Here is a 16584-nt window from a genome sequence, read left to right as displayed (position 1 = left end):
CTATATGGAAATTCATTTAAAAAAGAAGTAACATTTACTTCTGTCTCATCTATATACCAAGACACTTTCTGCACATTTGATATATTCAGTAAAATTTTGAAGAATTGAACACAGCTATGAAAGTTCCTATTCTGATTTATGGATATCAAAAGTGAATGCATTACAGTTTATTCCTTGGGGGCACTTTACTTGCACCTTTTAAAGCTTGGTGGTCAGTTTCCATGCCCACAGAAATTTAGGATTATTAAGTTAGATAGCTGGATGGAGATGTGCTGTAAGTACGCAGAAAAACAACAGCACAATGTGGCAGCTGGGAGAAAAAGAGGGGCAGATAAACTGTATCGGAAGAAGGAAACTCCCGACCCCATTTTTGGGGCTAGTTATATTAACAATACCCTTAACTCCAACTATAGATACTATAATACAAGTATAATAAGTCAAGTTCATAATCACAACTCTAAATCATCATGAAAAGACTCCATTAAATGCAATGCAATCTATTTTAAGAAGACAGAAAAGCATGCAATACAGTTTTAAATATTTTTCATTAAAAAGGTTAATTAGTAAAAAGTTTTTGTGTACAAAGGGGCAAATCTTAGTTATAATGTAAACTCAGGAATTGAGAACAGATTTTAAAGGCATTTGAAAACTGAGATTCTACAATAGTTGCTTTACAACTAGTATAAAGGCTGAATAGCATAAAGTTTTTGTAAAACACAATTTATACCTGACTCAGAAGACCATTTAGTCAACCAATGAAATCTAATAACCATCAAAAGAAAAAGCATAATTAAAAATCCCTACAAGTAGAAAAGCAAAAAACTTTTTAATTTCTAAGTAATTATCTTCCAATATAAAAACCTTTACTTAATAAATCATTTTAATTTTTTGAGTTTAGAAACTGTACCAAGAAAATTCATTTTATTCACATTAACACAAACATGTCAAAAGCACTATATGTAATGTAAAATTACCAGCAAATTACAGAAAAAATTGGTTTTAGTCTTGTAAAAAAAGAGAACTAAAAATTTAGAAAGAAAATGTTTGATGTAATTGGAAAGCATAAAGCAGAAAAATCTTAGACTGTGACGAAAACTTGTGAAAATACATTACTTCTTATAATGTTTTCATTACATATGATTTCTAATAACCCATTCTACTAAATCAAACTGAGTTCTTTTTCAATTATTATAGTATAAATATTCATTAGAATTAATTAAGATACTATCTATAAGGATGAAAAAAACATACAGTTACCTTGGGAGTATCCTGTCAGGGAGTTTGTGCGCTGGAATAGCAACAGGTAACTTTTGCATTTGTCTTGCATAATCAAAAAGCCCTGGTAAATTATGGGAATAAAGCTGAGAAGCTTTACCTGTAAGAAAAATAAATATGACATAAAAGCTAGTAACAAAAATTGAACAACTGTAAAGTATTTAAAAACTAAAAGACTTACCAGATATTGATAGTAAGCAATTGTTCATTACATATAACCATGTACACCTTCGGGGGAATAGCTGATGAAAAACAAACACAAAGTTTATAAATAGATAACAGCAATGTAAATATATACACAGTAACCACATAAACTGTCGTATCAATAAGTCAGTTCTTAAAACTGAACTTATTTTTAATAGACATTCATTTTATAAGGCATTTAAAACAATATACATGCATTTATATGGGAGAAAAAATAAATCAGCAATGAAATTTCATTATCTAAGTCTTGACATGATTAGCTTGAGTCTCTCTTACAGTAAGGACTATAGAGTCTCAAACTACTCAGAGAAAGAGGACATTTCCTTTATTTTGGTTCTGGGTTAAAGTAAGTAAGACTCTGTGTACTTCCTCTGAAATATTCTTACTTTAGGTATATGGACATGCATGGCTTCTGCAACAGAAGACATAGAAAAAAGGATCATGGTATAGTAGGACACAGGATATAGAAACGTTTGGAATGGAGAAAAAAGACTGAGAATATGTTGAAAACTTATAAATCATAAAGGATATGTACATGGAATTCATTATGAAATCTAGTACATAAGAACTGAGATGCACTTTTGGAAGCTTCAAAGTATTTAAGGCAAAGAAAAGGGAACTTCATGGAACACAGTCCATATACATTTATATATTTTTAATTAAAGTATCATTGATATAGTCTAATGAAGGTGTGGATAAAATGAAAATTCCTGTGGACAGGATTTTCACCTGGCCCTGGTTGGCTAGCTCACTACACACATGTGGGCAATACGTTGCTACTGACTCTATATAAAGAGCTCCACCCAGCGCTCTGTGCGACATGGTGGCACGGCTGCAAGGTTGCAGGAGAGCAGAGCAGAGGCTGGAGTGGTGGCAGTGCTGAGGACAGAGGCCCAGAGGATGGCTGTGTGGGTAGAGAGGCCCAGAGGATGGCTATGTGGTCAGAAAGGCCTGGAGGACTGCTGTGCAGAGAGGGAGGCCCAGAGGCAGTGACTGGCTTGCTGCATGCAGACTCGCTCTGAGTGGACAAGATATTTTTCCACTTAAAAGTACAAAGAAAACTAACCTAATAATTGATTTCACAGTAAGATGAATGTGGGGAAGTTGGGGTTTCTATGGCCAGGATCCTCACTAAACTTAAACCACCTGATGGTGTAACTGGCCTGTTGCTAGGCTACTGCTTCCACACATGTAGGCAATAAGCTATTATTGCGCTATGTAGAGAGCTCAGCCCAGTGCTCTGGGCGGAGGCAGAGACACTAGTGCTTGACCTACGGCTGGGGAGAACAAGCCGGGTAATAAACCCTTTCACCCCAAAAACGTTCTAGTGTCATTCCTTTGGTCACACTGAATCCATAGTGAACTTGCCCAGGGCCAAAACCCATTGGCAAGACAATGAAAAATCCAGAATCTCACATATACTCATTCTTTACTCTTATAAGGCTTCCTCTGGGATGGAAAATGTTTCACTTTGAAGGGCATGTTTAGCTTAGAAAAATTTTACTCTACTAGTTTAGTTTCAATTGATGAAGCACCTAAGAAGGGAAGTTACTGAAGACTGGGACTTGGTGGAGTTGTTGGGTGCCTTCAATTACCAGCTCATTAAATTAGATTACTCCACCTATGAATGAAGTTGGTCTTGTTCCTTGCAGTTAATATCGTTACCAGTAATACGATTTTTAGATATCTTATTATATCCAAGAAAACTACTACCACCTTTTTTATTATTATAAACAAGATCTGTTAAAAAAAAGACATGAAAAGATAGAAATGTTTTGATATGAAGAAATTATCATTACTTTTGTTTTTTTCTCTCCATTTTCTTTGTAATCAAGTTACACTGATGATGCAGAATCAGTTATATGTTCCATAGGCACCCAAAACTCACCATGACCAAACTGCATCATCATTCCTTTCAAACTGACTTCTTTGTGTATGTACTACAATCTGCCTAGTGGTACCGTCATTCAGTCAAGTTGGAAACCTGAAGTAAACTTAGACTTCTCAACTTCCATGATGAACTGGTCATTCAATTTGGCCAATTCTAGCTCTTTCATCTTTCTCTAGGCCTAGTGTTTCCCTATAAGAGAAATACAAAAGGAGGAGGCAGTGTAGAGTAGTAATTAAGGATGTGGACCCTGGAGCCTGCTTGCCTGGGTTTGTATCTTAGTGCTGCCACTTACTTGCCATAGGATCTCTGGAAAGTCACCAAGCCTTTCTATGCCTCAGAAGAGAATTCTAATGGTACCCACTTTTGAGACTTGTGAAAATTAAGTAAGTTAATACATGTAAAACATTTAAAAACAGTGCTTGGCACATAGTAAGCTTTATATAGGTATTAGCTATTAATATGATTGTCTTCATTTTGCAGGTTAGCATTCTTGGCCTCTTGGTACAAAATGCCAAAAGCTTCCTTGTCATTACAACAATCAGAAATTTCTGACTATTCTAAATCCCACTTTTTCTTCTCTGTGCTTTCCATTTCTGTCCTGAGTCAACATTTCTTTACCCTATTAAAAATATTTTAAATAATTTTTTAACTAAGCTATTATTGATATACACTCTTGTAAAGATTTCACATGAAAAACAACGTGGATACTACAATCACCGATATTATCGAGTCCCCCCCATACCCCACTGCAGTCACTGTCCATCAGTGTAGCAGGATGCAGCACAGTTGATACTTGTCTTCTCTTGCTACACTGTCTTCCCCATGGATCACCCCTCACACCCTATGAAATAATCATAATACCCCTCAACCCCCTTCTCCCTCCCACCCCACCCACCCTCCCCTTTGGTAACCGCTAGTACCTTCTTGGAGATTGTGAGTCTGTTGCTGTTTTGTTCGGTCAGTTTTGCTTCGTTGTTATACTCCACAAATGAGGGAAATCATTTGGTACTTGTCTTTCTCTGCCTGCCTGACTTATTTCACTGAGCATAATACCCTCCAGCTCCATCCATGTAGTTGCAAACAATAGGATTTGTTTCTTTCTTATGGCTGAATAGCATTCCATTGTGTATATGTACCACATCTTCTTTATCTATTCATCTACTGATGGACACTTAGGTTGCTTCCATACTAGGCTATTGTAAATAATGCTGCAATAAACATAGTGGTGCATATGTCTTTTTGAATCTGAGAAGTTGTATTCTTTGGGTAAATTCCTAGGAGTTGAATTCCTGGGTCAAATGGTATTTCTATTTTTAGTTTTTTGAGGAGTCTCCATATTGCTTTCCATGATGGTTGAACTAGTTTACATTCCCACCAGCAGTGTAGGAGGATTCCCTTTTACTCACATCCTTGCCAGCATTTGTTGTTCTTAAGTCTTTTCAATGCTGGCCATCCTAACTGGTATGAAGTGATACTTCATTGTGGTTTTAATTTGCATTTCCCTGATAATTAGTGATGTGGAGCATCTTCTCATGTGCCTGTTGGCCATCTGAATCTTTTCTTTGGAGAACTGTCTGTTCATATCCTCTGCCCATTTTTTAATGAGGTTATTTGCTTTTTGGTTGTTGAGGCATGTGAGTACTTTATGTATTTTGGATGTTAACCCTCTGTCAGATACATCGTTTACAAAACATTCTCTCATACTGTAGGATGCCTTTTTGTTCTGCTGATGGTGTCCTTTGCTATACAGACACTTTTTAGTTTCATGTAGTCCCATTTGTTCATTTTTGTTTTTGTTTCCTTTGCCTGAGGAGGTGCGTTCAGGAAAAAGTTGCTCATGTTTATATTCAGGAGATTTTTGCCTGTTGTCTTCTAAGAGTTTTATGGTTTCATGACTTACATTCAGGTCTTTGATCCATTTCAAGTTTACTTTTGTGCATGAGGTTAGACAATAATCCAGTTTCTTTCTCTTGCATGTAGCTGTCCAGTTTTGCCAACACCAGTTGTTGAAGATGCTGTTATTTCCCCATTGTATGTTCATGGCTCCTTTATCGTATATTAATTGACCATATATGCATGGGTTTATATCAGGGCTCTCTAGTCTGTTCCATAGGTCTATGGGTCTGTTCTTGTGCCAGTACCAAATTGTTTTGATTACTGTGGCTTTGCAGAAGAGCTTGAAGTTGGGGAGCATAATCCCCCCAGCTTTATTCTTCCTTCTCAGGATTGCTTTGGCTATTTGGGGTCTTTTGTGGTTCCATATGAATTTTAGAACTATTTGCTCTACTTTGTTGAAGAATGCTATTAGTATTTTGATAGGGATTGCATTGAATCTGTAGATTGCTTTAGGCATGATGGCCATTTTGACAATATTAATTCCTCCTACCCATTAACGTGGGATGTATTTCCATTTATTGGTATCTTCTTCAGTTTTTCTCATGAGTATCTTGTAGTTTTCAGGGTATAAATCTTTCACATCCTTCATAGGTTTATTCCTAGGTATTTTATTCTTTTTGATGCACCTGTAAATGGAATTGTTTTCCTGATTTCTCTTTCTGCCAGTTCATTGTTAGTGTATAGGAATGCAACAGGTTTCTGCGTATTAATTTTGTGTCCTGCAACTTTGCTGAATTCAGACATTAGATCTAGTGGTTTTGGAGTGGATTCTTTAGGTTTTCTTATGTGCTGTATTATGTCATCTGCAAACAGTGACAGTTTTAACTTCTTCTTTACCAATATGGATGCTTTTTCTTTCTTTGTGTTGTCTGATTGTCATGGATAGGACCTCCAGAACTATGCTGAATAAAAGTGGGGAGAATGGCATCCTCATCTTGTTTCCAATCTTAAAGGAAAAGCTTTCAGCTTCTCGCTGTTAAGTATGATGTTGGCTGTGGGTTTGTCATATATGGCCTTTATTATGTTGAGTTGTTTGCCCCATATATCCATTTTGTTGACAGTTTTTTTTTTAAATCATGAATGGATGCTGAATTTTGTCAAATGCCATTTCGGCATCTATGGAAATGATCATGAGGTTTCTGTCCTTTTTGTTGATATGGTGCATGATGTGAACAGATTTTCGAATATTGTACCATCCTTGCATCCCTTGAATAAACCCTACTTGATCATGAGGGATTATCTTTTTGACGTATTTTTGAATTCGGTTTGCTAATATTTTGTATTTTTACCTCTATTTTTTTTTTTTGCATCTATGTTCATCAGGGATATTGATCTGTAATTTTTTGTGTGTGTGGTGTCTTTACCTGGTTTTGGTATTAGAGTGATGCTGGCTTCATAGAATGGGTTGGAAGTATTCCCTCCTCTTGTACTTTTTTGAAAACTTTAAGGAGGATGGGTATAGGTATTCACTAAGTGCTTGATAAAATTCAGCAGTAAAGTCCTGGTCCAAAGGTTTTGTTCTTAAGTAGTTTTTTGATTACCAAGTCAATTTCATTGCTGGTAATTGGTCTGTTCAGATTTTCTGTTTTTTTCTGTGTCAGCCTTGGAAGGTTGTATTTTTCTAGTAAGGTGTCCATTTCTTCTAGGTTATCCAGTTTGTTTCCATATAATTTTTCATAGTATTCTCTACAATTCTTTGTATTTGTGTGGTGTCTGTAGTGCTTTTTCCTTTCTCATTTCTTATTTTATGTGTGTAGACTCTTTTTTTCTTGATAGGTCTAGCTAGGGTTTTATCTGTTTTGTTTATTTTCTCAAAGAACTGGCTGCTGCTTTCATTGATTCTATTGTTTTATTCTTCTCAAGTTTATTTATTTCTGCTCTAAATCTTTATTATGCTCCTCCTCCTACTGACTTTGTTCCTTATTTGTTCTTCTTTTTCTAGTTTTGTTAATTGTGAGTTTAGACTGTTCTTATGGGATTGTTCTTTCCTGAGGTAGGTCTGTATTGCAATATACTTCCCTCTTAGCATGGCCTTTGCTGCATCCCAGATTTTGCAGTTTGAATTACTGTTGTCACTTGTCTCCATATATTTCTTAATCTCTGTTTTTATTTGGTCACTGACCCTTTGGTTATTTAGGAGCATGCTGTTAAGCTTACATGTGTTTGTGGGCTTTTTCATTTACTTTGCATAATTTATTTCTAGTTTCATACCTTTGTGGTCAGAGATACTGGCTGGTACAATTTCAATCTTTTTTAATTTACTGAGGCTCTTTTTGTGGTCTATCTAGTATATGATCTATTCTTGAAAATGTTCCATGTGTACTTGAGAAGAATATGTATCCTGATGCTTTTGGGTGAAGTGTTCTGTAGATGTCTGTTAGGTCCATCTGTTCTAATATGTTGTTCAGTGCCTCTGTCTCCTTACTTATTTTCTGTCTGGTTGATCTGTCCTTCAGAGTGAGTGGAGTGTTGAAGACTCCTAGAATGAATGCACTGAATTCTATTTCCCCTTTTAATTCTGTTAGTATTTGTTTCACATATGTGGGTGCTCCTTTGTTGGGGGCATAAATATTTATAATGGTTATATCCTCTTGTTGGACTGACCCCTTTATCATTATGTAATGTCCTTCTTTGTCTCTTGTGACTTTCTTTGTTTTGAAGTCTATTTTGTCTAATACAAGTACTGCAACTCCTGCATTTTGTCCCTGTTAGTTGCATGAAATATCTTTTCCTATCCCTTCACTTTCAGTCTATGTCTGTCTTTGGATTTGAAGTGAGTCTTTGTAGGCAACAGATAGATGGGTCTTGTTTTTTTATCCAGTCACTGACTCTATGTCTTTTGATTGGTACATTCAGACCATTTAACATTTAGGGGGATTATTGACAAGTATCTATTCAGTGCCATTGCAGGCTTCAGTTTCATGGTTATCAAAGGTTCAAGGGTAACTTCCATAGTATCTAACAGTCTAATTTAACTCACTTAGTATGCTATTACAAACACAATCTAAAGGTTCTTTTTTCCCCCCTTTTTCTTCCTCCTCCATTCTTTATACATTAGGTATCACATTCTGTACTCTGTGTATCCCTTGGCTGACTTTGGGGGTAGTTGATTTAATTTTGCATCTGCTTAGTAATTAATTGTTCTTTTTTTACTGTGGTTTTATTTCCTCTGGTGACAACTATTTAGCCTTAGGAATACTTCCATCTAGAGCAGTTCCTCCAAAATACAGTGTAGAGATGGTTTGTGGGAGGTAAATTCTCTCATCTTTTGCTTATCTGGAAATTGTTCAATCCCTCCTTCAAATTTATATGATAATGTTGCTGAGTAGAGTATTCTTGGCTCAAGTCCCTTCTGTTTCTTTGCATTAAATATATCATGCCACTCCCTTCTGGCCTGTAAGATTTCTGTTGAGAAGTCTGATGATAGCCTGATGGGTTTTTCTTTGTATGTGATCTTTTTTTCTCTCTCTGGCTGCTTTTAAAGTCTGTCTTTATCCTCGATCTTTGCCATTTTAATTACTATATGTCTTGGTGTTGTCTTCCTTGGGTCCTGTGTCTTGGGAGATCTGTGGACTTCCATGGCCTGAGAGATTATTTCCTTCCCCAGATTGGGGAAGTTTTAATCAATTTCATCCTCAAAGACACTTTCTATCCCTTTTTCTCTCTCTTCTTCTGGTACCTCTATAATGTGAGTCTTGTTCCATTTGGATTGGTCACACAGTTCTCTCAATATACTTTCAAACCTAGAAATCCTTTTTCTCTCTGTGTCTCAGCTTCTTTGTTCCTCTTCTCTAATTTGTATTCCATTTACTGTCTCATCCACTATTATCTAATCTCCTTTGAAATCACTCCATTGTATGGTTCATTTCTGATACTGTATTCCATAATGATTGAATCTCCATCCAGAATTCTTCTGAGTTCTTGAATATTTTTCTGTATCTCCATGAGCTTGTTTATGATTTTTATTTTGAAATCTCTTTCAGGAAGATTCATGAGTTCAGCTTCACTTGTTCCTTTTTCTGATGTTTGTGGGATTTTGGTTTGAACCAGGTTCTTTTGATGTTTCATATTTGTATGTGGTGCCTTCTAGTGCCCAGAAGCTCTACTGTCTAGAGCTGCTCAGCTCCTGGAGGGAAGTCAGGGGTCGCGGGGAAGAGTTGCTGGTGCCTGCCGGGAGGAAAGAGCTGTTTCCTGCTTCCTGGCTGCTATGCCTGCCTCCACTGTCAGAACCAGTTGGCCGAGCACACAGGTGTAAGCCTCTATGCTTTGCATTTGCAGCTGCCATAGGCAGGGCTTCTCTCTGGCTGGCCTGACGCCAGGGCAGGGGCTGCTGGTTTGCAAGCTGGTGCGTGGGCTGGTTGGGAGGAGGTTGCAGCAGGCTTTGTATCATGGTGAAGGACTTGAAGCTGCGCTGCCAGCCAGTGGGAAAAGAGCGCCTAAAGCTCCTCCAAGTTCCCAACCTGCTGGGCAGAGTGTGCCTGGAGAATTCTGTCCACCTGTCCTTTCTCCTGAGCAGTAATCTCTGTGGAATCCTTGCCCCTTTAGCAGCCTTCTTGCTGGTAGAAGTCTCTCAGACTGCCTGCCTTTCTTTTTTCCCAAAGCAGCTGCAAGGTGGATCCTTGTTTTCTATTAGCAGCTGGAATCTGAGTCTCTCCAGGTATTCTGTCTGTCTTAGCTTTCCAACCCCTAATCTCCATAGCACCATGCAATGTAGGTTCGTGCTCCCAGAGGAGATCTCCAGGGCTGGGTGTTCAGCAGTCCAAGGCCTCCACTCCCTGCCTGTTCCATTTCTCTTCCTCCTGCTGATGAGCTGGAGTGGGGGAAGGGCTTGAGCCTTACCGGATTATAGCTTTGGTATGTTACCCTGGTTCCATGAGGTCTGTTCTCTTCTCCAGGTGTATGCAGTCTTGCACAGTCTTTTTTCCTGTTGCTCTTTCAGGATTAGCTGTATTAATTATATTTTTGTATCACATGTGGTTTTCAGAGGAGGCCTCTGTCTCACCTCTCATGCCATCTTTAATTCTGAACATTTCTTTACCCTTTAACCATAATCTTTAGTGTCTCATCTCTCACCACATTGCAGATATTTCTAAACACAGATCTGATCATCAGCATGGTACAGAAAGCTGTGACCAGAGTCTGGCACCTGCCTCCTCACCCAGCTCCACTTATTGTTACTACTTACACTCATTCTATATTCCAGTGAAATTGTCCATTCATGGTTCGTATGCTTGCCACACTGTTTCAGAACCTGATGCCTTCATATTTATCCTTTTACTGTTTGGCTACCTGCTACTCATCATCATTTCCAATCCAGCTCAAATGTCTCTCCTCCTCATCTCCCCAGAGGAGGTGCTAGTCACTTCCACCTCTGTGGCCTATATCTTGTACTCATTCCCAGTGTGACACGTAACCTCAAGTATTAAAGTTATTGGTTTATGTGTCTGATACCTCTATTAGATCATGGGCTCCTTAAGGGTAAAGACTAGGCCTGTGAATGTGTCTTCAGCACCTAGTAAATAGAACACACTCTATGAAGGTTTTATGAATGACAGAGGCAGCAAATCATAGAACTGAAACTTATTTATTGTCTAGTGTCTATGTAAAATAATTTTTAAAAATTTTAAAGGGAAAATTCAAAATGACATACTTGTTCCATTGATGTTTCATGAAGTTCATTAAGATTCAGGGTATAAATCCCTTCTTCAGCACCAAATATCAAGTACTGATCTGAAATGACAGAAGTAATCCACTGATTTTGATATATAAAAGACTTTTAAAAAGGATTTATATAGGTAATTAAAAATAAGTAAATATGTATTAACATATGAAGAAAGAATTACTATGATTTATAAACATTTTTTATTTTAATGCAAGTATGTGTTTAGACAGCTGAGCTTAATGAATTGAGTTACATGTAAATATTAGCCCCAAAGCAGTGAAGAGAACTTTTATGTAGGAGGTTTTAAAGAGTGGCATGCTAGGACATCTTACTAATCGGAGTGTTCTAAGGACTGAAAAAGAATCTAAAATTCCTTTAAGACAGGATCATGTGCAGCTGATGTACACAATGTAAATTAAGAACAATTGATATGGATCCAAAATATTTTTTTAGATGGGCCATTAAGGCCATTATTATAAATACCAACATTATTATAAAAACCAGGATCTGACTACTGCCTATTCAAAAAGTTAACTTAAGACTTGGATACCTACTAGGGTACTCAATATCTTCTAGAAGATATGAGAAGTTTGGCATGGTCCTATTTGATCTGTTTTTATGATAATATCAAACAAAAGGTCAAGAACTTCTCCATACTAAACTGAAGTTTATATTGACAACAACACAGAATGCTAAGAGTATTCCTATTCTGCCCGTACGTATGATTAGCATGGGTAGGTTAAAGGCATTAAGTTTCGTGGTCAGACAGAATCAAACAGCGGCTCTACAACCAACTGGCTGTGAAACAATCTTTCTGAATGTCATTTTCCCTGTTTGTGAAATTAAAATACCTACACTTTGAATTTTAGAGGATTAAGTAAGGATGTGGTGCATGTGTGTGTGTGTTTGTGTGTGTGTTTGTGTGCATGTGTGTGTGTATGTATATATCTTTAGGTATATAGATACTAAGATGTAGATGTACAGTGAGAGGATACAGACAGTCTTGAGTTAGTGCCAAATGAAAACTATTCTTATGGTCCCTTTTAAGATGAGAGATCCTCTAAAGTGGTCACTAGACCCTGGTTACCCAGGAGTTAAAGTCCTTTAGCAATGGCTGTGTCTAAAACAGAAAGATATTGAATGATTGTGTAGCAGAAGAAAATTTTCTGAAGGAAATTTCTGGAGGACATAGAGTATACTGATACGGTGACCATGTAGTGGAATTTTAATGCACGTGTCTCCTCAAACCCTCCTAATAAACACAGAGAAACATATTTACCTTAAAAATCAAAAAAAAAATTTTTTTCCAGAAAATGAATAAAATCAAATGTTTTCATGGCCTCAGTGTTAAAAATAATTAGAAAGATAACAGGTAAAAATATACAGTATTACCTCTTGTATCTGGGTTTATCCATGATGTTGCACAGTGAATTTTCAAGGGACATCCATTAAAAACTTTTGAGAAACATGCACCCATCTGTAAAAACAAAAAATAACCAAATAAAAATACCAAGTCATAGTCATCTGTCCTACCACAAAGGTTCCAGGCACAATGACTGTCAAGTTACACAAGACTTTCTTAAGAGAATCATTTAATTTTTCCTATCTTCTCAAATAAAGCAGTGATAGCAAGCAATACGGCACAATTATTTGTTTGCAGAAGTATTACTTATATGTTCCACATTGAGGGAAATAAAATATTCCCTGATAAGGAAATCATAATCTCTACAAAGATGAAAAGTTTTCTCCTTTGGTTTCATGAGCCTAAAAATGATACCTAATCATTGAATTAATATTACAAAGTAAAAGAAGTATGGTTGATTTGAAATTCACATATGTACTTCAAACTCAAAACATAAAACCATTTTTAAAAATAATTGAGCAATCTAATTATTTTCCCTAGGATTCGATAAAAAGCTTTATTGTTTGATGTTAATATTTATAAAGTCCATTTATAAAACTTTCAGATAATAACTTTTAATGAAATATAGTCTACTCATTTGAACTTTTTTTGATCTTCAAAGAGTAAAATGTTTGAATTCTTGTTCAGGTTAGAATAAATAAGTACAATAAGGCTCACTCATTCAACCACTTCTATGACTAACAACTTGGAGGAAAAAAAATACAGAAATATTTGGTCACAGGAATAGCATTGTTTCATTTATTTTTATTTTTTTGAATAACTTAGTGTTTCATTTTATAGCAGGAATATATATCTATCTGGAGATAATACTCAGAACACATCACTCACTGACTATAATGGATTAAAAATATTAACATAATCAAAATGACAAATCTTAAGATTTCCTTTTTATTCATAGAAACTTACCAGCCAGTATTTTTAAGATAGTAGTACAAAAAAAAGGACAGCAGCCTGGCAAGACAATCAGGTAGTAGAAGGCCAAAATGTTTTTATGGCGTGCTATGAGAAGTGTATCACTTAACTAATCCTAACAATTATTCTTTAAGACAGCTACCAACCAAAATCTATATGTTAAGGTACTGTTAAATCCCTCAATATCCAAATGACAAAATGAGGTATAAAACAAACACAATTCCAACTGTAAGCTAATTTTATAATTGGTCCTATCTGGCATTATATGGTTATCAGCTCTTCCCTGCCAACTGCATATCTGACATGTAAGAGTTTTATCTTATAGTCAAATGTAAAATCTTTTGCCTCTGCTAGACAGACATAGGAGCCTTTTACTCTTAAAGCTTTTTAAGTTTTGTAATTAAGCTATAATTATTTTGTATTAAAAGAGTTAAAGAAAAGTAAGAGGACTAAATAGTAGAGTTGGAAGGTTAAAAGCCAGAAAAACTATGGACACCTTCTAAATCAGTGTTACATAAGGTTTTAGATTATTGATTTGTAACAGTGAAAATGTAGTTCTATTCATCTGATCTAAAATTCCATTGAGTTAATCCTATGAAAGACAGCATGGTCTAATTAAAAAGAACAAAAAGCCCATAACATAGTGTAACATATGGACATCTTAGTTCTAGTTCTAGGTCTGGTTAGAGTTGGGTGGTTTTGTGACCTTGGTGACTAAGATCATGGGCAAAATAGAGTTTGGGCCAGATGTGCCTTTAATGTTTCTTCTAGGTCTAAAATGCTGTTTTTAACAACTGAAAACATGCTAGAAAAGAATGTTCTATCTACATTTTGTACTTTCTATTATATCCACATGACTCACATTTCTTCAAAAAATATCTGTAAAGAAGTTATCAACAAATTTTGGAATAAAGGAGATTTAAACTATAACTTATTAAAATTTTATTTTGAAAAGCTATTTTTCAGATGTAACTAAATGAGCAATCCTATAGGTTTTTTTCAACAATAGTGGAGGTTCTTTCAAACAGGCAAAAAAATCTAACAAAAGGTATACATTCAGGCAATTTTTTTTGTCACTTCATTTAGTTTGATGACTTATTTGATATTTATACTTACATGCACTTTAGGTGTTGGGGGTAGACCGTTACTAATAGGCTTCTAGAAAAAGAACACATGCATAGTTATATTTCTTTTGTTGCTATTTGCTATAACAATACTGTATTTCAAATACAGGTATTGGAATAAAATACACGAGTATGTTCTCTTTGTAAAACAAAACATTATAGACAAGGTTGAAGTACCCTATAACCCTTCCACAGTCCTTTTATTTCTAGTACTGGCCCCCAAAACCAGGTTTAGTGTGTACTCTACCAGACCTTTCTGTGTAAACATGTCCACAGGTGATACTGTTTTTGTGTGTGTTTTAAAACATTAAGTAGTTATGCAGTATTCATAGAGTTGTTCTTTGTTTTAAAATTGGGTCTTGGATAGCATTTCATATCAGATCTGGTTCACTTGTTTTAACTGCAGAACAGTACAAATACAACATTATTTAGCTATTCCCTGTTGTTGGATATTTAGGTTATTTTCAATTTTTTATTATAACAGCAGTGCAGAAATTATATGCCGTACTATGCAATGTGTGAATATTTTTAAGGTTTACTGTGAGAAGTGAAACTACTGGCACCTGGGCCTGAACCTTTTACGTTTCAGTGTGTAATGACTGCCAACCTGCCTTTCTGGGTGCCAATTTCACATCATGCCCACCAGCAATGTGTCAGAATCCTGGTTTATTATAGTCTCATAGATACTCAATGTTATCAAAATGATTGGTAAATAGTGTTTCCTCCTTACTTTGCATGGCTCCGATTCCCAGGAAATTTGAGAATTAAAAAAAAATATATCATTGACCGGTTATCCTTATTTTCTCTTCTGTGAATTGTCTTTTCCCATTGTTATTACTGAGTTAGTTATCTTTTTCTTATCTATTTGATGGAGTTCTTTATATAAACTAGATTTGAATACTTTATCTGTTTCATATATCACAAACATTTTCTCCTAGTCTGTAGGATTATGTTAACCTTGTTTACAATGTGTTTTATAAACTGAAATTTTAAATTTTCATGGGGATTCAAATACATTAATCATTGATCAGAGTACACTGGTAACTGTGAGGACAGAAAAAATAGCATATTCACTCACCTATAATATTCTCAATACCACACATTTTCCCAAGGGGCTACATTCCTGGCATATATGATTTGTCCCCTGGAGAAGGAATCTTCTTGGGAGAGATTGTACTTTAAACATCAATTTTACAAAAGTCTAGGTTCTTTTGAGGTTAATCTCAACATTTTAAGGAATGATGTTATAAATTTTTCTCAAATTGATATAAGTCAGAATTATTTAAATGATTCAACAGAAATTAACTAAAAGCTATTGTTGATTGACTTCACTTACAGGATACTAATAAAATTGTGTAGTATATAGTAATATAAAATATATATTGTATATATAGTATATTACCTATATGAGTAACCATTACACTTCAAAAATTAAGACTGCATGAAATTTTATGATGTACATTCTATAATGGCCACCAATGTTTGAAGATCTTTTTCCACTTTGCAATTTATTTTTATACTGATGTCCTTCAATTATCTTGAAAACATTTTTTTTATTAAGGTATTACTGATATACACTCTTATGAAGGTTTCACATGAAAAACAATGTGGTTACTACATTCACCCGTATTATCGAGTCCCACCCATACCCCATTGTAGTCACTGTTGAACAGTGTATTAATTAGGAAGCTCTGAATGTTATAACTTTCAGATTTAACTTAAGTGCTGACAAAACTGGCTGTAAATAATTTCAAGAAGCTGTACAAACTGTAATAATGTTTCAATATACCATAGATACTGCTTATCCGATGATACAGTCTTAGACATATTTATTTCAGAATTACTGAGACTGTTAAAGTACTAGTTCATTACCCAAATGAAATAAGGTAATAGAAGAAGTGAATAAAAAATGTATACATAAAAAAATGTATACAAGCTGCATTTTTGTACAACTACATTAGCAGGGCTACTAAAACTTCATGATGAAAACAGAAAGGAACTGCTCAGTTGGACAGACTTCATTAAAACCCATTCCAAAGGACATTTTATACTTTAAAGATGTCCTAAATTTTACAAGTTATAATGGATAACTCCAATCAAATGCCTTAATTGAATTATAAAACTGGTATGTTACATTGTGTAGTGAAATCTTAAAAAACTGATGAACAGAAGGAGTACAAGAGCCTCTGGCAATGTG

General features: G+C 35.4%; 1 protein-coding gene across 7 annotated transcripts in view; it reads right to left on the bottom strand.

Annotated features, from left to right (window-relative positions):
- Positions 1-16584, bottom strand: part of MAP4K3 (mitogen-activated protein kinase kinase kinase kinase 3) — a 254608-nt gene that overhangs the window by 18518 nt on the left and 219506 nt on the right. For all 7 annotated transcript variants that reach the window (XR_005058777.2, XM_037009323.2, XM_037009324.2 and 4 more), the window contains 5 exons: positions 14380-14421; positions 12321-12405; positions 10917-10996; positions 1457-1517; positions 1258-1375 (listed from right to left, as the gene is read on the bottom strand). Coding sequence is in view for 6 of the 7 variants with exons in the window: in XM_037009323.2 (XP_036865218.1) it covers positions 1258-1375; positions 1457-1517; positions 10917-10996; positions 12321-12405; positions 14380-14421 (386 nt within the window). In the remaining variant the exon portion in view is untranslated. The remainder of the gene's footprint in view (positions 1-1257; positions 1376-1456; positions 1518-10916; positions 10997-12320; positions 12406-14379; positions 14422-16584) is intronic.

The sequence above is a fragment of the Manis javanica genome, chromosome 1 (genome assembly GCF_040802235.1).
Source record: "Manis javanica isolate MJ-LG chromosome 1, MJ_LKY, whole genome shotgun sequence".
Taxonomy (NCBI): Eukaryota; Metazoa; Chordata; class Mammalia; order Pholidota; family Manidae; genus Manis; species Manis javanica.
This window is presented reverse-complemented; position numbering and strand designations above follow the sequence as displayed.